This window comes from Macrobrachium nipponense, chromosome 17 (genome assembly GCF_015104395.2).
Source record: "Macrobrachium nipponense isolate FS-2020 chromosome 17, ASM1510439v2, whole genome shotgun sequence".
NCBI classification, from domain to species: domain Eukaryota; kingdom Metazoa; phylum Arthropoda; class Malacostraca; order Decapoda; family Palaemonidae; genus Macrobrachium; species Macrobrachium nipponense.
In genome coordinates this window covers 28,712,711-28,734,895 of record NC_087210.1, presented here as the reverse complement: position 1 = coordinate 28,734,895, position 22,185 = coordinate 28,712,711, and the positions used below count along the sequence as shown (strand labels likewise).

At 43.6% G+C, this 22,185-nt stretch overlaps 1 protein-coding gene across 3 annotated transcripts in view; it reads right to left on the bottom strand.

The window, feature by feature from the left end:
• Positions 1-22,185, bottom strand: part of LOC135196154 (leukotriene A-4 hydrolase-like) — a 159,211-nt gene that overhangs the window by 126,921 nt on the left and 10,105 nt on the right. For all 3 annotated transcript variants that reach the window (XM_064222716.1, XM_064222717.1, XM_064222714.1), the window contains exon 2: positions 6,386-6,498. In XM_064222716.1, the coding sequence (XP_064078786.1) occupies positions 6,386-6,498 (113 nt within the window). The remainder of the gene's footprint in view (positions 1-6,385; positions 6,499-22,185) is intronic.

Genomic DNA, 22,185 nt, shown 5'->3' with positions numbered 1-22,185 from the left:
TCTACTGACCCATCCCTTTCAGGCGGTTTGAGTGTCTATAGGTTTCCATTCAGATATTTCTTGTCCACATGAGTGGAGTGGTTGGGAAGTGATACATAATAGATAGGTAAGTATTGTATTTAAAAAATAATTTTTATAACAAAAACTTTTATTTTTGAAATTCATCTTACCTCTCTACTATGATAGCTGATTCCTGCATTGAACCAAGAGGGTAGGAAAGGTGTGAAGGCAAGTTTAAAAACCCCCCAAAAAACCATCCAATTATGCCAGGAATATGATGCTACTTATCTATGATTACCATCCATCGGTTGGTACTGCTGACAAGCAAAGACTACATAATTCATTAGGTAATAAGACCTCGGAGCAATGCTGGAGGTTCCTTGCTAAGGATACCACTCACCATCAGATGCAAGTGGGACACAAGGCCTTGTACTTAGGCCAGCAGAGCAACGACAGTAAAAGAACAAAGGACCTTGCATAATACAACATAGGTATCTTCATATTCCCAAAAACTCACCCATTTCCTAACTAAATAGGAAAGGTTAGAGTACAGCTACCCTAAATGTTCAGGTGCCATAACTAGGGGCTAAAAAGCTCTATGCAATTGAAACTGGACTGCCACATCATGCAGATAGTGCGAGGCAAATATGGAGTTACACCTCCACTGCGACACATTGACAACTTTCCCTAGAGAAGTATCCCTAAGAAAACGGAAAGCAGTCACTACCACTTGCCCATAATGAAGTCTTACTTTAAGCAGAGGTAAAAAAGCAGTCTAGATTTCCATGTGCCTCTTTGACCAGAGCCTTGAACAGACAAGACATGGCATTCTTTGACAAGGGTAAGTCAAGTTTCCTAGGGCTGCATAAAAGGTTGACATTTTGTTTGGTTTCCCTCTCCCTAGTCCTTTACAAATACATAGACAGTGCTCTGACCAAACATAGGGAAGTTTCTTTCCCATCTGGCATCAAAGGACAGACTAGGGATCACGAAAGAGCAAAGCAGAGGATGCAACTTAGTCCTTCTTGGCCCCAAAGGGGTGGAAAAGAAAGGACTGTTCCTTGGGTAGTGACGCCTACTCGGCATGAGAGCCTGAAGCTCATTGAATCTTTTTGGTGAGGCCAAGACTATCAAAAACAGAATCTTCACTGTCAAATTCTTAAGGGAGGTTGCATAAATACTTAAACACTACATCCAAATTCCAGCCCAGGGGATTATTTGGAGACTTAGGAATCTCAATTTAGAAAGAGAGGATGGCCTCCTTAATAGCCAAGTTAGACAAAATATCTAGGTCAGTTTGTCACAGTACAGAAGCTAACATGAATTGATAACCTTTAAAGGCAGGGACTGAAAAATTTCTATTGTAGCATAAGTGAAGTAAGAATTTAATGATGTCACTAACAGAAGTAAGGGTGTAGGAAAACCTTTTAGCAGAGCACCAAGCATTATATGCTGCCCAATCTTTTATACAGTGCATTAGTCGACTCCCTTCTGGAGTTAAGGATACACCTTCTGCATTCCTTTGAAAAAACCTCTCTCATATGAAACCTCATACCTCTCTGTTGTTTGAGACCTTTCCTTGGTGGAAGAAGCCTTGGGTGATCTACTAAGAGAGGCAGGAGGTCTGAAAACCATTCTCTGCATGGCCACATAGGGGACACTAAAGTAACGTGTCAATTCACAGCCATATGGAATTTTGCTAGCACCCTGTGTATCACAGCAAAGGGGGGGGGGGGGGGGGGGGAAGCATACAGGTCTAGACAAGGACAGTCTAAAAGTACTGCATCAACTACCAAAGCCTGAGGATCCTGAACTGAAGAGCAGTATAGTGGCAGGTGATTGTTGAACCTGGTGGCAAACAGAACCATTATGGGAGTACCTCATTGTTCCACAGGTCCTTGCAGACTTGTGGATGTAAGCCAAGTCCATTTATAAGCCAGAATCTGGTCCTTCCTGCTCAGTTGGTATGCCACAAAGTTCATTTTTCCTGGCACAAACTGGGGCAACAAAAGGACCATCCTTTCCTCTGACCAAGTGAGAATGCCACTTGAAAGGTAGAACAAAGCTTATGAATCTATGCCTCCTTGACTACTCAGATATCCTATCTAACTGATTGGTATGGAGTTCTTGTTCCACTGCAGACCAAACCCATGCTACCTGCCTGTCAGTGGCAACAGATCCCAAACCTTCTGACGATGTATTGGAATACAACGTGAGGGCTTTTCAACCGGTCACCCCCTGCAAAAGCCAAGGTCAATGGTTCCACTATCATAGAGGGTCCTCTAACTCCCTTGAGACCTGAATTTGAATGGAGTCCAGCTGAGCTTTCCAGTTCCAGTGCCTCTTGGGAAAGAGTTGAATTGGCCTCATTCTCGGCCTGGCACCAGAACCAGCTTCTCTAGCGATGCCATGTGCCCTAATAGGGATTACGATTTCTTGGCTGGCAAGGTTGTGAAGGATAGAAATTGTTCTAGAATTAAAATTAAGTTGTCTACGTGTTTCTCCTTTGGAGAAACCAAGAAATTCCCAGGTAGCAAAGGTTCTGAGTTGGTATTCGAGAAGTAGCTATTCCCAACATACTTGTTAACTTTAAAAAGTAATCTGTGTTTACCCAAGGCTCCCCTCTGAACTGGACACTAGAACTAGCCAATTGTCTAGGTAGAGAAGCATCCAAATGCCTAGCAGGTGCACCCACTTGCCCAGCTGCTATAGAATTCTTATAAAAACTTGAAGAGTTTAGATGAACTGGTCCATGGAAGTAAGTATCCATCATGTCCACTGGTACCATCCAATCTCCTTACTGAATTGCTGTTAAAACTGAACTGGAACTGGCAGACTCCATGAAGAAGGAGTCCGGCAAACAAAATGGTTCAATTTGGAGACACCCAGTATCAGTCTCCATCCTCCCACAGCTTTTGGTACAGAAACAGGAAATCGTAGGACCCTGGTGATGAGTCGTGACTATTTCCATAGCTCCTTTTAGTCAAAGAGGGTACTTCCCCTCAAGATCTATAACTTCTCGATGTGGAGGTAAGAGGGAAAATCCAAAGGAGAACCGGCTAAGAAGAGGCTGGGAAAAAAAGAGAATGCTGTAGCCCTGCTTCAGTACCTTCACCACCCAGGGTTCTGCCTCCAGATCCTGCCAGTCCAAATGAAGAGACTCAACCTCCCTACTGGGAACTGTGGGCTTGATGTGTCATTTCTTAACAAGGGATGGGTTTTTCCAAGGTCACTTGAAAGCCTGAAAGGGCTGGATCGAGGCCCCTGATTACTTACCCATTTGCCTAGGGGAACCTTGAAACTGTGTTGAATGTGGAAGCACCTGCTGCCATGGTTGTGCATGCCTAAATATTTGAGAGAAAAGCAACAAAGATCTGATTTACACTTTCTCAACCTCTTGCACTATCGCACCTAATACAGAGGCATCCAATAAAAAATGTATAAAGGTTGATGAGCAATAATGTCAGTCTTTAAAGTCAAAGAGGCAGAGGGATCCAAATAAGAATACTACCATTGTTCCCTACAACTGACAACCACATTAGTAAAGGCCTGCACAAACTACCCAAGGGAGTCTGAAACTGCTCTATCTAAGCAGCCAAAAAATTCCAAATCATTCCCCCATGTGTTATTTCTCTTGAGGAAGAGTGAAAACAATCTCTCTTACTATTTTGTTTATGGCTGCTTTAGCCATTTCCGACAGACATTACCTCTGTGATATAGACAGCCGAGCAAGTAAAAAACTAACTCCAAAAGAGTCATTACCTCTTCTTTACTGAGAAGCTCATCAAAACATAAACATTGCATTTACTACCAAACTGATTTTCTTGGTAATGAAATAAATAAAAAGTAAATGGGTCATACTTTACGTGGCTAGTAGAATCATTCCTCTTCACATACGAACTTGTTACTGAAGTATCTCCAGAGAAAGGAGACAGGAAAAGAGATACACAGAAAGACAAGACTACAAATAGTTTTATACTCGCAGAAGATTTTTTTACATTTTCACTCTTGTACGTCTAAAAAAAAAAATCACGAACATGGGTTCTTGGTTACATCTTTTTTTCACTTATCATTGCAATAGACAACAGTGTCAGAGCTTACAACGTATTCCATGATTACTGCCCAGAAGCGCAAAGCGAAATGACGTACACTAAGTTCTCTTCCAAGAGTTGCCACACTTGATACCACAGAGAGATTACACTTGTTTCCAAATACAAAAGCTTACATTATCTATAATATATGTATTACATATATACATGTATGTGTATGTATGTATATACAGTATGTATCCAATTGACAGTATGTATCCAATTGTCTGAATCTAGCCAGCAATAATGTTTAATTTGCTTCATATATGCCTCGCAGTGCGTACCACCTTCCCGAGCACATCAAAACCCTTCAAACTGAATCATAAGAAGTCTAGAGCTGAAAAGAGGAAGGTTGGGAATTTTGGTAGTATGTGCCTTCAAGTACCCAGAAATATGCAATAGTCTTGAATGGCGGTACTCTCTGTACCCCTAAAAAAACTGTTGGTAAAGAAGGGCTTAATACAATCTTACTAGAGGAAACCTCTTTTTTTTGTTAGAGTCCAACAGCAAGATAAAACTGGAGTCTCTAATGGAAGAAGGAGTTAATTCTGGCAACTGCCTAACACTATCATAAGACATCACTCTATTCTTTCTCATAAAGAGGGGAAGAAAGAGGAAGAACTTTTAGAAAAAACCTTCTGATGGAGCAACTTAGCCACTGTGTCAAATCTGTTCAGTGCCGACTTAGCAAGTTTTGGAAATGGAAGGGTATCTATCAGCCTTAGGTTCCAGCCTATTAGTAAGGGAACTCAAATCCTAAACTATGTACCAATTGCTCAAAAGAAATCAGAAAATTTGCTAGGACAAACCTTAATTCTGCACAGGAAACAAAGCTTTCCTGACCATTCATACCATCCTGCACTAGCAATGAGGTAACAGGAGGCAAAACTGAAATTCCTGAAGAAGCCAACTTGATAAAACTTGGTTGAAGGGAAGATACTCCAGTTTACTCTGCTACTGAGACAGTTGCAATAAAAAAGGAAGGATCTACTTGTCTAACAGGAGAATACACCAAACCTCAGCACTGAAAAGGTGACTGAGAGCGCTTAAAAGATGCTTGAGAATACCTCGAATCCTGCCTTGGCGACTAGAAGGCAGCCCGAGGCGTCCGCGATGTCAAACGTGGTTGAAGAAAACGCCTGGAATGCTCAGGAGTAGCCAGTCAACAAAAAAGGGGACTGAAACTGGAAGCACGATGCCTGAGTAGGGCAGGAACTCCAGTGAGGTATCTGTGACTTACACATGACCAACAGCGACTGCTAGATAGAACAAGGCAAATGATAGAGGATCCTATTTCGTTGATCTGCGCAAGAAACTAGCACCATCTTAAGAGGGTCAAAAGCTAATGAGAATGGCTGAGAAAGGATGTAGAATGTGGAGAACAAATGCATTCACACACCCAATTGTGGCTACTCACATGAAACTCCCTCACATTGGACAAAAAACGTTAAGACAAACCAGCAAAGTTAGGTCGTCTGGGAAACAGAAAAGAAGAAGATGAGTTTCTGGCGTCAGGCACAAATCTAGCACTAGGGAAGTATTCTGTATCAGGCAAAAACCCTGCTATCAAGCTTGCTTCCAATTGCAGGCGAGCACCTGCTGTCCAGCAAGCATTTGATGTCAGATGAACGCATTCGAGAAAATACCAAATCCTCTTGCAACGGAAGACTATAGGAAGATCCTGGATAGGGATCACCAGGAGTAAGTGGCCTCCAGTAATCCCTAGGGGATACAGAATCGGATATCAAGTGAGTGCTTATTCTTACCTAGCATATTTACACATGCAAACTTGTTTGATCTTGCCATGCTCAGATTCAAAACTCTGCCTCAAGGAGAGCCTCCAATTCTCAGCACTTCCCTTGCAAGGTATGTTCCTAAAAGAGTCCCAATTCCTTCAAAATATACAAAAGACATGAGGGCCAGTGGTCACTGGAGACATAAAATCTACCAAAATCACATCTATGTCGAAAACATCTACACTTATCTTAAAACTTACCTGAAATACCCACGAACAGATTTGTATTAGCACTCAATACCAACAAAACCTAAAAAAGTACCATGGTGAAAACCTTCAACATCCCAAGTCACATGTTCTATGACCAAAAAAGCAGCAGTAGACACATGCTGACTCAGGGGCAGCTAAAAAAAAATGAGAATGTATGCAACACTGTGGGTAAGAATAGGTAATTCCCTATTGACCCATATACTCGTACATCAACCAGCTTGGACCCAAGAATACTTCTACACAAAAGATGATGGTTTCCATTATGATCAAAACAAATAAACAATGAACTTACCAACTGTGAGGCATCTGTCAACTGCTCTGCTGTGAGAGTAACAAAACCAGAGATGATTTTTCGGGAAAAGTCGACATTCCACTTGAGATGCACAGCAATGACCTTTACTTCCTCTGAAAAAATTATGGCTCAAGTTCATTTAAAATTCAGGCCAAATAAACAAAGATTTACATAAAAGGTGGAACTTAACAAATATTCACTCATTCACATCCTTATCACAGATGTTTGTACACTAAGCTTTTTTCTGTCATTTAACATAATATGGATTTCCTAAACTCTCCTTTGTTCTTTCTATGGAAACACCAATCAGGTCTAGTCTTCATCTATGATATTTTTCAATGATTTCCTCAGAGTCCATATTTACTGCTTTTATGACTAAGTATGCCTCATCACTCTCATTATGTATCCACACCATACCATCTCTAACTTTTAGATCACAGTCTATTTTCAGCTACTCAATACCTTATCTCTATTTCTTCATTAATAATATGACCTTCCCACCACACTTTAAGTCTAACATTTTATGGCAACAACTTTTCATAATATGTCTATTTGCTTTGTCAGTGACAACAAGAACAATTTACTGGAAGTAATTTGGTCAAGTCAAGCACAATATAGAACAAATACTAAACTGTATATATTCTGCAAAGAAAACTTCAAGGTCATACACCTTAGTGAGTATAGGACCAGTTTTCAAAACATGTACCTATAAAACTGCAAGAAGTTCAGCTGAACATATACCACTAAAATACAAATGTGTAGAGGGATTAAATTTTCCAATATGGTAGAGAATGTTCTTGAGCTACAGCTGAGCTAGGATTCTATAAAATAAGTGACAAATTCAACAAAAAATCTTATTTTTCCTAACATACAAACCCACATCAACATGTGACAGTACGTAGTATCTTTTGGCACGCATGCACAGACAGCTATGACCGACTCGCTTTAAAAAGCAACACTATCTATTTAAGATGTCAGCAGAACCAGCATCCTCAAATTTGCAAACAGCCACAGAGGAAAAGAGCTAATTGTCGCCAAATGTGGACGAGGAGAGAAATCATGAAAGAGGGGAGGTAACCTCACATGATGTTGTGGGTTTGTATGTTAGGAAAAATGACAAATTTTTAATAAATTTGTATTTTTCAAAGCTAACAAACTCCAGATCTTAACAATAGGATAATCTTCTTGTGCCAGCTGGAAACTGGTTCAAAAACAATCAAAAATTGTAAAGTAAGGAATCTGTGGCATCTGGCAACTCATGCATATACAAGGTGGAAGCTGGTCACCGACTGGGCTTGGAACCACGTGATGTGTCCAGATTCACTGCATTCGTGGAAGGAAAAAAGAACTCTGTTCAAGCAACAAACCATGTAGGCCACAGGGGTTTGTTACCAATCCTCCCTCCCCTTGCCAGAGAAAGGAGTAAGTGCTACAGAGAAGCAGATTTGCCTATTGTATAGGAACATACCAAATATCTGCAACCAGTATGGCTGCCACACTCACCTGTATCAGACCAGTTCCAGTGTATGACGTGTCTATTCTTCAACCTGCCCTTAGGAAGAAGAAAGGAAAACAGAAAAAGAAGGATACCAGCCATCTCAATCATTCTCTCTTCCACACAATCATCTTACGTAAGATACAAGCTGTCCTGCCAGGGGCACTGGAAGAGCTACACAACTTGTTGAGCAGCCACCACTAGATACGAGGAAAAAGTGTCCAACGACCTGAGGGCAATGTCCCTCCAGTAAAAGGAAGTGAGCGTGGTCTGCCGAAGCCAGGAATCAGCATTCAAAATCCTATGAACAGACAAGTTCTTCTTAAATGCCAGAGAGGAACTCATTCCTCTGATGTCACGTGCTCTGGCCTGCACAGACTCTGTGACTATAAGACGAGGAGAATGCCTGTTTAATCACCTCACGCAGCCAGAATGAAATGGTGTTCTTGGACACTTCTCTTCTGGATTGACGGTGCTAACAAAAAGTTTACGATACCTAGGCCTTAGGTGACGAGTCCCTTTTAGATAGCAGCCCAGAGCTCTGAAAGGACAAAGCAAAAACTCCTGCAGATCGCTGTCCACAAACTCATTCAGAGAGGGAATTGAAAACTAGGCAAATCTGCCATCATGCACCAAGGGATTTTGAGTCTTAGCTATGTATCCCTGGACAATTTCAAAGGCCACAGACCCCCAGCCCCTGGTATTTAATGTCATAACTCAGGCCCCGAAGCTCTCCAACTCTTTTCGAGAAAGCCAAGGCCAAAAGGAAAACTGTCTTTAGTTAGGTTCCTGATGACGATCGACGTAGTAGCATGAATGGAGCTTGAGTGAGACTACAGTAGAAACCCCCATATTAGTGGGGGATGAATACCAGACCTCCCTCCCTCAATAACTAAAATCTGCAAATACTTAAAACCACTAAGAATGCTTAGAACTGCCTATTTTGATAGTTAAAACATAAGCAACCTTAAAAATGCTAATACCTGAGTTTTTTAATGGTTTTTACACAAAAAGTGCATTTAGTCAGTAGAAAATATTATTGCTAATAGGCAAATTTTCTGCATATAATGGGTATATACACAGGGGTCAACTGTCCTCAGAACCAGAGTAAAAACCCACGTCAGAGGTTTGAATTCTCTTGGTACACAGGATTGTTTGAAACTCCAGAACAACATCGAGATTTCCCATGATGAAGAATTGTTCCACACCCTTCAGGCATAGGACCAACCCCAAGGCAGCCCTGTAACCCCTGACAGCCGAGATAGAAAGACCTTTCTCATTTCTGAGAAAGATTAGAAAAATTACTTTGTTATAATAAAATAAGATTTTATGTATGCTTACCAAGTAGTTACATGGCTATAGTTTCTAAACTGTCGGCAGCTAGAATTTTGAAATTTGCGGTAGCGGTACATGTATTGGCTAGGGGGAGAGAGGAACCAACTCAGCATGAAAATCAGTTGTTTATGCCCTGATATCAATGAGAGGGCAGGAGGGAGGGCGTTGATCGTGTAACAACTTGGTAAGTATACATAAAATTTTATTTTATTATAAAAATGTCATTTTTATGTATGCAACTTACCAAGTAGTTACATAGCTGAGTCCCACACTGTAGGAAGTGGGATTCATGGAGATATACATACTTTACAAAGCAAAATTAATGAAAGAATGCTCACAGTGCTAAAATTAATGAAAATGCTTGTTGGTTCCTTACCTGTTAAGAGAGCTATATACTGCCTCTGGATTACACTCATCTTAACTAGTAGATGTGGCAGTATGTATTGCCAAGGGTCTTCCTCTACTACATTAATGGGATCCAGCTAAGGAATAGTCCATAGGTAGCAAGGTCTACACAAAGAAGCCCCTGCCCAGTACCAACACCAAAACTACAAAATCAGAGTAATTATATCACCACCAAAACATATATAAAAACCACATCCAACTGTAAACAATAAATTGATGGGGTACTCCTAGTACAATTGTAGTACCCCCAGAATCCCCTTAAACTCAACACTTCCAATAAGTCGCTTGGACAATGGAATCTAACAAGAGGTTGTGCTTATGAAAGTGAAGTAGCCACTGCCCTTACTTCGTAAGCTTTAACTTATCTTCTCTGTCTGATGTACATAGTATTGAATTGCGCTGACCGGACACAAAGACCTCTCTTCGTCTTCCAGAATTACCAACTCCGTAAGACTTTTAATAACAAAAGAATGAGACCATGGCTTGGACAGGGACTTATTTTTTGCTAAAACACCAAGAGGTAATGCACAAACTGAATTACCTTGAGCAAAACCCACTCTTTTGTCCAGTGAGTGAAGCTCACTTGCTCTCTTTGCCATGGACAAAGCTACCAGAAGGAGGATTTTTCTTGTAAAGTCTCCATGTGAGGGTGAATACAATGGCTCAAACTGTGATTCTAACAGCCATTTAAGGACCACATCTAGGTTCCAAGACAATGTCTTAGGACCTTTAAGTTTCTCTGTGTCAAAAGACTTGATAAGACCTGATAGGTCTTTATTGTGAGATAAGTCTACTCCTCTATGTTTAAAGACCGCGCCCAGTATAGACTTATATTTTCTGATAGTTGAAGTCGACAGGTTCCTGGAAGTCCTCCGGTACTGAAGTATAGAGGTATGTATTAGAAGAAAAAATCTCATTTTCTTTACACCAAGACTGAAAGATTGTCCACTTTACCTGGTATACATCATTAGATGACTTTCTCCTGCATTGAGCAATAGCTCTTACAGCCTGGTTTGAAAAAACCTTTCACTTGTAAGAGGCGTCATACAGTCTGTAAGCGGTCAGGGTCAGAGTGGGCAGACCTTGATGGCACCTTCTGAAGTGGGGCTATCTGAGTAGACTGTTCCTTTGTGGTAGTAATCTGGGAAAATCTAACAGAACTTATAGTAGATCAGGAAACCATTCTTGAGCTGGCCAGAATGGGGCAATGAGAGTCATAGAAATGTTCTGGTGAGACCTGAACTTGTTGATGACCTCCCTCACCATCTTGAATGGTGGGAAGACATACAGGTCCTTGTCTGACCAATCCACCAGTATTGAATCTGTTGCCCATGCTTGAGGATCCAGAGCTGGCAAGCAATACGGTGGAAGTCGATGGTTCTTAAATGTGGCAAACAGATCTAGAATCAGTTTGCTGCAAAGTTTTCACAAATCGAGGCAGACTAATGAATTCACCATCCACTCTGTGGGTAGGACCTGCTTTTTGCAGCTCAATTCATCCACTAAGACGTTGAAGTTTCTTTGGATGAATCTTGCCAAGATTCTTATCTGATTCCGATTAGCCCAAAGAAGAAGAGTGCATTCCTCCCTGCTTTCTGATGTATGACAGAGCTGTTAATCATTAACATCAAACACAATATGATATTGTTAAGATACAATAAAGTTTGTTCATACTTACCTGGCAGATATATATATAGCTGTATTTTCCGAAGTCCGACAGAAATTAAAAAACTTACGACACACGTAGTGGGAGTCAGGTGGTTAGTACCCATTCCCGCCGCTGGGAGGCGGGTATCAGGAATCATTCCCATTTTCTATTCATAATTTTTATTTCCACTGTCTCCTGAGGGGAGGTGGGTGGGTACTTAATTTATATAATATCTGCAGGTAAGTATGAACAAACTTTATTGTATCTTAACAATATCATTTTGTTCATGAAACTTACCTGTCGATATATATATAGCTGAATCCCACCTTTGGTGGTGGGAGTAGACAGAATAGAAGATTTTACGGGGACAAACATATATATGCAGATAACTGAATATCTTGATTCCTTACCTGTTAGCATAGCTGACTTCGTGGTTACTGCCGCGTAAGTCTGCTTGTGCTATTAGAGTTGCCAGCGATGAGTAGACCTATATAGCTGGTGCACTCAGGATGATCTGTCAACGGGGGTGGGGGCGTGACCACGATGTGACTAAGACCATTGTTGACCCATACAATGAGGGCAATGAAGTAAAAAACCACCTGGCCTAGTCTACCAAAGGTATACGTACCACTAAACTAGACTAAAGAAGGGAGATCCGCCTCGGGCGATCAACCCACAAACCAAAAACACACACGATTAAAAGCTCACCTAACCATTAAAGGAAAGGATGAGTGCTACCTCCTGTCCCCAAAAACATGTCTGCAGCGACGTATGGTCCAAGCGACGAGCAATGTTCGTATGTCGCTTTCACCTCCCGCAGGTAGTGTGAAGCGAACACCGAGTTGCTCCGCCAATATGTGGCACTCAAAATGTCACTGAGTGCCATATTCCTGTGAAAGGCTATCGAGGTCGAAATAGCCCTCACCTCGTGGGCATTCACTTTTAACAGTTTCATGTCACTATCACTACATGTGGAATGAGCTTCCTTAATGGTGTCTCTCAAGAAGAAAGAAAGCGCGTTCTTTGACATGGGAAGATCGGGCTTCTTAACCGAGCACCACAAGTTGCCCGAAGGTCCTCTACAGTCCTTCGTTCTGTCTAGATAGAATTTGAGAGCCCTGACAGGGCACAGGACTCTCTCTGGCTCATTACCCACGATCTCTGTCAAACCCTTGATTTCAAATGTCTTGGGCCAAGGGTTGGACGGGTTTTCGTTCTTTGCTAAGAACAAAGGGCTTAAAGAACAAACAGCATCAGAGTTCTTAAACCCAACATGCTTGCTTATAGCCTGGATCTCACTAACTCTCTTCGCCGTCGCCAGAGCAGTTAGAAAAAGTGTCTTCCTTGTCAGGTTTCTAAGCGAAGCTAAGTTGAGCGGTTCAAAAATACTGGACGTCAAAAACTTTAGAACAATGTCTAAGTTCCAAGAAGGGACTCTTGGTTGGGGTACCTTCGAAGTCTCGAAAGACTTAAGAAGATCATGAAGGTCTCTGTTGTTGGCTAAGTCCAGTCCTCTATGCCTAAAGACTACAGAAAGCACACTTCTGTAGCCTTTTATCGTAGGCACCGCTAAGCGAACTTCATTTCTCAAGTAGAGAAGGAAGTCTGCGATCTGGCTCACAGAGGTAGAGGTGGAGGAAATGTCTTTCTTCCTGCACCAGCTCCGGAAAACAGCACACTTGGATTGGTATACGGCAATAGAAGAAGGTCTTCTTGCCGTTGCGATTGCTCTCGCCACTGGTCTTGAAAACCCCCTCGCTCTGGCCAACTTCTGGATAGTCTGAACGCAGTCAGACTCGAGCGGGGAGGTTTTTGTGATACCTCTCGAAGTGGGGCTGTTTGAGTAGATCTATCCTTGGAGGCAGAGTCCTCGGAAAGTCTACAAGAAAGGACATGACCTCTGTGAACCAGTCTGTCGCTGGCCAGAAGGGGGCGATGAGAGTCATCCTCGTTCCCTCTGATGCCGCGAATTTTCTTATCACTTCCCCTAGGACCTTGAACGGGGGAAAGGCATATACGTCTAGCCCCGTCCAGTCCCAAAGAAGGGCGTCTACTGCTACTGCTCCTGGGTCTAGAACTGGTGAGCAGTACAGCGGGAGTCTCGTTGTCCTGGAAGTTGCGAAGATGTCTACGAGAGGACATCCCCATAACTTCCACAACCTCTGGCATACTTCCTGATGAAGGGTCCACTACCGTCGGCAGAAGTTGACCTTGTCGACTGAGCAGATCTGCACGGACGTTTTCTACCCCTGATATGAATCTCGTCAGGATAGAGACGTCGTGTGCCTTCGCCCATAACAGGATCTCCTTTGCAAGGAAGAACAGGGATCGAGAGTGGGTTCCTCCCTGTTTCTTGAGGTATGCCAGGGCTGTGGTGTTGTCCGAGTTGATCTGCACCACATTGCCGGAGACTTCGTTCTGAAAGAACTGGAGCGCCAGATGAACTGCTGCCAGCTCTTTGAGGTTTATGTGCCAGGACACCTGTTCCCCTCTCCAGGTGCCTGACACTTCCTCCCCCCCCAGTGTTGCTCCCCACCCCGTGGAAGACGCGTCGGAAAACAACACTAGGTCGGGGTTCTGAAGCTTGAGGGAAAGACCCTCTGCGAGCTTCAAAGGGTCGGTCCACCATCTTAGGTGTCCCTTTACCTCTTCTGATAACACCAGAATCGAATCCAAAAGTGTTTTGGTGCTTCCAATTGTCGGCAAGGAAGAAATTGAAGAGGTCTGAGGTGCAACCTCCCTAGGAAAACAAACTTCTCCAGTGAGGAAATGGTCCCAGCAGACTCATCCATTCCCTCACCGAGCATGAATCCTTCCCCAGAAAGGTTGACACTTTGCTTAGGCAATCTAGTGTCGCCCCTGGGACGGAAAAGCCCGAAAAGCCACTGAGTCCATCTGAATCCCCAGATAGACTAAAGACTGAGAAGGGGTCAGATGTGACTTTTCGAGGTTCACCAGAAGCCCCAGGGACTTCGTTAACGTCAACGTCGTGTGAAGGTCCTCCAGACACCGGTCTTTCGAGGAGGCTCGTACGAGCCAGTCGTCCAGGTAGAGAGAGATCCTGACATTGGAAAGATGAAGCCACCTCGCAATGTTCTTCATCAGTAGGGTGAATACCATGGGAGCAGTGCTGAGTCCAAAGCGAGAAGCCCTGAATTGGAACACTTTTCCTTTCAGGACAAACCGCAGGTATTTTCCTGGACTGGGGGTGGATGGGGACGTGGAAATACGCGTCCTGGAGATCTAGTGAAAGCCATCCAATCCCCCGGTCTCAAAGCTCCCATCACTGACTGAGGTGTCTCCATCTTGAACCTCTGCTTGATGACAAAGAGGTTCAGGTTGCTGACATCGAGTACCGGTCGCCATTCCCCCGACTGCTTTGGCACCAGGAACAGTCTGTTGTAAAATCCGGGGGAATTCAAGTCGGAGACCTGTTCTACGGCGTGTTTCACGATCATCTGATCTAACAGATCGTAAAGCACTTGTTGTTTCTCTCCCCGATAGGAAGGAGACATGTCCCTGGGTGTCGTAGACAGCGGGGGTGGTTTCAGGAACGGGATCGGTAACCCTTCTTTAAGATGTCCACGGACCATTTGTCCGCACCTCTCTCTTCCCAGGCTTGCGCAAAAAGCTGAAGCCTGGCTCCAACCGGTGACTGAAGGACTTCTGCTTCACTTCTTGTTCTTGGCCAGCGCCGTGGCTCTGCCTCTGGAAGTGCCTCTTCCTCGAGGGGCTGGTCTCGAGGAAGAACTACCTCGAAAGGGCTTCGATTTCTTGATAATCGAAACTCCCGAGGACGAAGGAACCGCAGGTCTCCTTGAAGATTGTGCGAGGAGATCTTGCGTGGCCTTCTCCTGTAGACTGGTCGCAATGTCTTTTACCATAGCCTGGGGGAAGAGATGATCCGAAAAAGGAGCGAAGAGCAAGTCTGCTTTCTGTGATGGAGAAACAGATTTCGCTGTAAAATTGCAAAACAGGGATCTCTTCTTCAAGAGCCCTGTGCAAAAAGTGAGCTGTAAGCTCCTCCGAACCATCTCTGACGGCCTTGTCCATGCACGACATTACGCTGGACAGCTCCCCCAGACTAATCGAGTCGGAACTCCTAGACTTGGCATCCAGAACTCCCAAACACCAATCTAGAAAGTTGAAGACCTCTAACGTCCGAAAGAGGCCTTTAAGGTGGTAGTCCATTTCCGTAGTTGACCATGAAACTTTCGAAGAGGACAGGTGAGACCTCCTCGAGGCATCCACAATGCTGGCGAAGTCTCCTTGGGCTGACGAGGGAAGTCTAATACCTACGTCTTCTCCCGTCTCGTACCAAATGCCAGCCTTCCCACTAAGTCTCGAAGGTGGCAGGGCAAAAGAAGTCTTTCCCTGAGACTTCCTTTTCTCCATCCAGTCATGGACCTTACGAAGAGCCCTCTTAGTTGAAAGGGACTTCTTCATCCTGACGAATGCCGAGACCTTGTGATCTTGGACGAAGAAAGTTGTGAGGAGGAGAGCGAGGAGCCTCCGGGTGAAACGTCTCTCCAAACTCTGATTGAAGAAGGCGGGTCAAAACCTGGTAGTCGGAAGAGACTGCCGCCAAAGGTTTTCTCGTCATCCACTTCAACCGAAGCGTCACTAACCTCTGCTTCGACACAGGTGAAGTTGGAGGCAAATAGGCTGGACCAAGACTATCTGGTCTAAGTTTCCACGAGGCGCGTTGCTGAGAAGTGGAAGGTAAAGCTGACTCAATAATAGGAGCTCCGGTCGAATCTCTAAGACCCGGAGCAACTTGTAAAGACTCATCACAACAGGGGGGGCGGTGGGGGGGGCGACGAAACTCCACATCTTCGTCCACCCGAGTGTCCGCTGGCGCACACCTGGCGTCCACTGGCGCACACCTGGCGTCCACTGGCGCACACCTGGCGTCCACTGGCGCACACCTGGCGTCCACTGGCGCATACCTGGCGTCCACTGGCGCATACCTGGCGTCCACTGGCGCACGCCTGGCTGCCACTAGCGCGGGATTGGCGTCCACTCGCGCGCTGCTGGCGTCCGCTGGCGCACGCTTGGCGTCCACTGGCGTGCGAATGACATTAACTAAGGCGCGCTTAACATCTCGTGCGCGCTCTGCTTCCGCTGGAGCACTCTTAGATGCAACTGGCGTTCGCTTGGCTTCCGACCGAGCGTCAGGAACGTGAACTTGCACCGAAGCGTTCACGCAAGTATCAAGCTCTCGCACCGCAAGCTTACGAGCGGGTAATACCGCTTCATGCGCCGAGCGAGCAAAATCCTCTTCACGTCCTCCAGAGAGCCGCTGGGGAGTCGCACGAACTCTAGCAGGCGAGGAAAGTGGAGAGATAGACGAGCGAGGAGAGGGGGAGGGAGACCTTCTAGATCTCTTCACAGGAAGACGGTCATCCTTTCTCCTGGGACGTGGTTGCGTCCCTTTCTTAGCAAGAGCATCAGCAAGCTGTTGCTGCAAAGAGCGCAGGATCTTCTCAGTAGGAGAGGATTCCTTGTCAGGTGACGGGCTGATCCTGTGAGAAGGCGAGGGGCGAGGGGACGCCTTCTTCCTTCTCCCAGAAACTGCCGTAGCACGCGCTCGAGAGCGATGGGGCGCTCCACAAAGTCATCATCCGATGACTCCTTACGCTTCTTCTGTGGCGGGAAAGCAGCGAAACACACTCTCAGGCGAAGATCGCCTCTCGAGAGCCAAAACTGGACGTGAAGCGTCACGATCACCAACGCTCCTTTTCAGCGGGCGTGAAATAGAATGCGAGCTCCACCCCTTGTGCGGGGAGGAAGCCTCTGAAGAAGAGAAACACTCTTTCAGGAGACGTGCACGCGCACGCTCTTTGGGCAGTTTGTGTAACGTCCACAGATACTGCCGAAGGCACGTCAGATCGGTGGGCGTTCCCCGTAACCCTCCTGCGGCTTTCGACATGCCCTCTCCCTGAAACCTGGGAGTCCGGCAGCGGTCTAGGCCTAGAGGCGAAATGGGGCCGATCTGACGCACCCTCCACCAACGAAGGAGCACTGTCACTGCACTTTGCACCTTCACTTTTGCCTTCTAAGGCGAGCACTTTAGATTCTAAATTACCGAATCAGACTCTAAGATAAGTGTAAGGGTATTACCCTCTACAGACACTGCTTCAGGGCCCGAAGGCAACACTACAGGGTTAGGAGTAGTGATTAAAGGAGGGTTAGTAGGAGAAACATGAACTTCCTGCCGTTTACCTGAAACGCTCCTGGAGGAAGACCTCCTTAACCTATCCCGTTCAGCTTACGGCAGATAGGACTCATACGCTCTCCATCCAGAATCAGAAAGACACTCACATTCCTTGCAGCGACTTTCATACATGCAATCATGCTCTCTGCAACTCTTACACACAAAGTATGAGGGTCTACTGATGCTTTCAGTAGCCTACCTCGACAAATCACTCCTGGTACAAAACCTGGCGCTAGCCGAACTAGAACCAGACATCTTATTTAAAGAGAAATCAAGCCAAAATCAATCAAATCCACAATTAACGTGTGCCTAGCCACCGAACCAAAAGTCAAGATACCAAAAAATCAAAAAGGGGTACTTATAGTAGCCAAGTTTCCTAAATTCAAGACGGAGGTGCTGAAAACTGTGTTTACAACACCGGCGACAGAAAAATTATGAATAGAAAATGGGAATGATTCCTGATACCCGCCTCCCAGCGGCGGGAATGGGTACTAACCACCTGACTCCCACTACGTGTGTCGTAAGTTTTTTAATTTCTGTCGGACTTCGGAAAATACAGCTATATATATATCTGACAGGTAAGTTTCATGAACAAAATATATATATATATATATATATATATATATATATATATATATATATATATATATATATAATATATATATATATATATATATATATATATATATATATATATATATATATATATATATATATATATATACTATATATATATATATATATATATATATATATATATATATATATATATAACATATATATTCATTCCAAATAATAAAAGAAAGATCCCATCAGGAAAATCGTGATTGACGGCTAGTCAGTAAGAGTTTGCAAACAGAGGCCTTCATTGGAAGATGGTCAAAAGCAAAGTGGAGTCTTTACATCCAGGCAGGAGGGCCTACCTGCCTACCGTAGATGGTAGTTACTTCCTAAACACCTCGTTCAAGAATTTAACGGCCTTATTCCCGCCTATGCTGAAAGTAATTCCTAATGTAAAGGACCGAGGGTTTGTAAATCGTGTAGGAACAAATAATCATTAAAATCTAGCAAATTTCTACTACTAATAATGATTTATTTTTGAAAGAAAACAATGTCCTATATTATACATAATATATAGTATATATATACAGTGTTCCCTCTTATTCGCGGGAGATGGGTACCAGACTCCCTGCGAATAGTTAGAACCTGCAAATACTTGAAAATCATATAAAAATGCTTAAAACTGCCTAATTTGTTAGTTAAAACTAAAAAAAAAAAAAAAAAAAACAAAAAAAAAAAATATATACCTCGTTTTTTATATTGTTTTATCACAAAAGGTGCATTTTATGATGATATTCATAAAATAAAAAGGCATTTGTGAATATTTCCCATAGAAAAATAACACGAATAGGTGAATTTTCCATGAATAATGGGGGTATATAGGTATGTTCGAGAGAAATCCATGAAAATGTGTGTCAGCAAATAAGGGGGATTCAGTGTATGTATGTATATATACATATAATATAATAGATATTTATATAATTTAATCATTAATATATATATATATATATATATATATTATGATAATATAGATATATATATATATTATATATACAGTAAAGTCCTCGGGTTACGCTGGTCTCGACTTACGATGTTTCGTGGTTACGAACGCGCCCCCATAAAAATATAAAAATAATATTTTGCGTCGTTCCGTCTTACGCGGTTTAGCGTCCGTAACACCGTAAAACAAACGCGAACTAGTTCCGGGCGCACGGCGGAAGAATACGCTTTGTGGGGGAGAGGACGGCGTCGCTTCGCTACGCTCATTTCCTCGCCCATACGCCATTTTGGTTGTTTACACTGCCTCTCTCTCCCTCGTGTTGTATCGTTTTTGTAACTTTTTGCTCTTTGTTATGGCTCCCAAGCGCAAGGCGGACTCTTCTGATGGTAGTGCATCGAAGAAAGAAAGGCCATCACCATGGAAATTAAAGTGGACATTATAAAGCGATCTGAGAAGGGAGAAACGCCAACAAACATTGGCCGCTCGCTTGGCCTTAGCCGTTCGACCGTTGCTACCATTATCAAAGATAAAGAGCGCATCGTTGAACATGTGAAAGGATCTGCTCCTATGAAAGCGACAGTGATAACTAAGCAGCGTAGTGGTCTAATAATTGAAATGGAAAAGGTTATTTTGGTGCTTTGGTTGGAGACCAAAATCAAACGGCGTATCCCAGTCAGCCTTATGGTGATTCAGTGGAGAAGGCGAAAAGATTGTTTGAAGCGTTTTAAAAAAGAAAGGGGGAGGGAAGTGAAAGTGAAGAGTTTGTGGCTAGTAGGGGGTTGGTTTATGCGATTTAAGGCTCGGGCCAATTACCATAACCTTAAATTGCAAGGTGAAGCTGCTAGTGGGGATGAGAAAGCAGCGAGTGAATTTCCTAAAGCGTTGTCTGAGATAATTAAGGAGGGGGGTTATTCTGCTCAGCAAGTGTTTAACGTAGACGAGACAGGTTTGTTTTGGAAACGTATGCCTAACCGCACTTACATCGCCAAGGAGGAGAAGTCAGCACCCGGTCATAAAGCCAGCAAGGAGAGGCTAACTTTACTTCTTGGGCTGCTGGCGACTTCAAACTGAAGCCCTTGTTGGTGTATCAGGCTGAAAATCCAAGGGCACTCAAGGGCATTTGGAAGGGTCAACTACCAGTAATTTGGAAGTCCAACAAGAAGGCATGGGTGACACTTGCAGTGTTTGAGGACTGGTTCGTAAACCATTTTGTTCCAAGTGTGGAGCGGTATTGCGCCTCCAAGGGTATCCCCTTTAAGGTGTTGCTAGTGCTGGACAATGCCCTGGACACCCTGCCCAGCTGGGAGACTTCAACCTAATGTCAAGGTGGTTTACCTTCCACCTAATACCACGGCCCTTTTACAGCCTATGGACCAAGGAGTGATTGCTTCGTTCAAGGCCTACTACCTACGAAGGACAATTGCTATGGCTTTACAGGCAACTGAAACCAAGAAGGACTTGACTCTGAAGGACTTTTGGAAATCCTACAACATCCTTGATGCTGTAAAGAACATTGCTAATTCCTGGGAGGAGGTTAAGCAAACAAACATGAATGGTGTCTGGAAGAAAATTTGTCCTCAATTTGTGAATGATTTCCATGGGTTTGAGGACACAGTTCAGCTAGTTGTCAAGAACGTTGTTGCCCTGAGTAAGGAAATCAATTTGGAGATGGAGGTTGATGATGTTACAGAGCTGCTGGAGTCTCATGGCGAGGAGTTATCTGCTGACGGACCTGATACAACTGGAGAAGCAGATGATAGAGGAAGAAGAAGAAGCACCCCACCCAGAGCCTAAGGCTTTCACAAGGCAGGACTTGATAAGAGGTTTTGCAGAGTTTGCAGCAAGCGTTGTCAACTTTTGAGGCTCAGGATCCCAACTTGGACAGGTTCCACATATGGTTTTTCCAGAGGCGTCATGGATTTGATGCAGTGTTACAAGGAGATCTTGGATGAAAAGAGGTCGCTCTCTGTTCAGACTAACCTGGAGCAGTATTTTAAGAAGGTTTAGAGAGGCTGCAGGAGATCCTGTACCCTCTACCTCAGCTGCCTCTGCTAATCCAGACTCGCCTGCCCACAATCTCCAGCACCTTCTGAAGTTTCTGCTAACCCAGACTCACCCTGCCCAGTATCTCCAGCACCTTCTGTAGGTTTCTGCCTCACCTAAAGACTCACCTGCCCCAACCTCTCCAGTAATAATGTTTCCTGCCTCACCTCCCAAGAATCAACCTCCCTCATCTCTCCAGTACTAGTATGTTTCTGCCTCACCTCAAGAATCACCATGCCTCAGCAATCTCCAGCAACTTCTGGAGGTTCTTTTTCTCTGTCACTAACCTCCCCCAGTCTCTCCTCCAGCACCGCAGCTTCCTCTCCAGTGTGCAAGCCAATCAAACTAATAAAGGTAAGGAATTGTTCTCGCGTTGTTATTGATAGGTATTTACATTAAATCATGTGGTATTTTTCAATGTTCCGACTTACGCTGAAAATCGTGTTACGACGCATCGTAAGAACGGATCAACGTCGTAACTCGAGGACCCCCTGTATATATATAATAATTATTATATATATGATATATATATATCTATATATATATACTTTATATATAGATATATATATAGTATATATATATATATATATATATATATATATATATATATATTATATATATATAGATATATATATATATATGTATACATGAAAGACTTCTAGATCCGCCTCTGGTTTCAGCTATCACTAAATTGAGTGTGGATAGCTATGACCATGACACTCAAATTTCTCTAAGGATTACTGGTGATGATTGTCTCAAAATTATGGAGTCTACCCTACCTACTCCCAAATCTTCTCTAGGTAATAAAAAATCAACCTGCTGAAGGTATCAAACATGATATTGTAATGATACAATTAAGTTTGTTCATACTTACCTGGCAGATATATATATAGCTGTATTTTTCCGAATCCGACAGAAAGTTTTAAAACACTTACGACACACGCAGTGGGAGTCAGGTGGTTAGTACCCATTCCCCGCCGCTGGGAGGCGGGTATAGTCAGGAATCATTCCCATTTTTCTATTCATAATTTTTTATTTCCACTGTCTCCTGAGGGAGGTGGGTGGTACTTGATTATATATATCTGCCAGGTAAGTA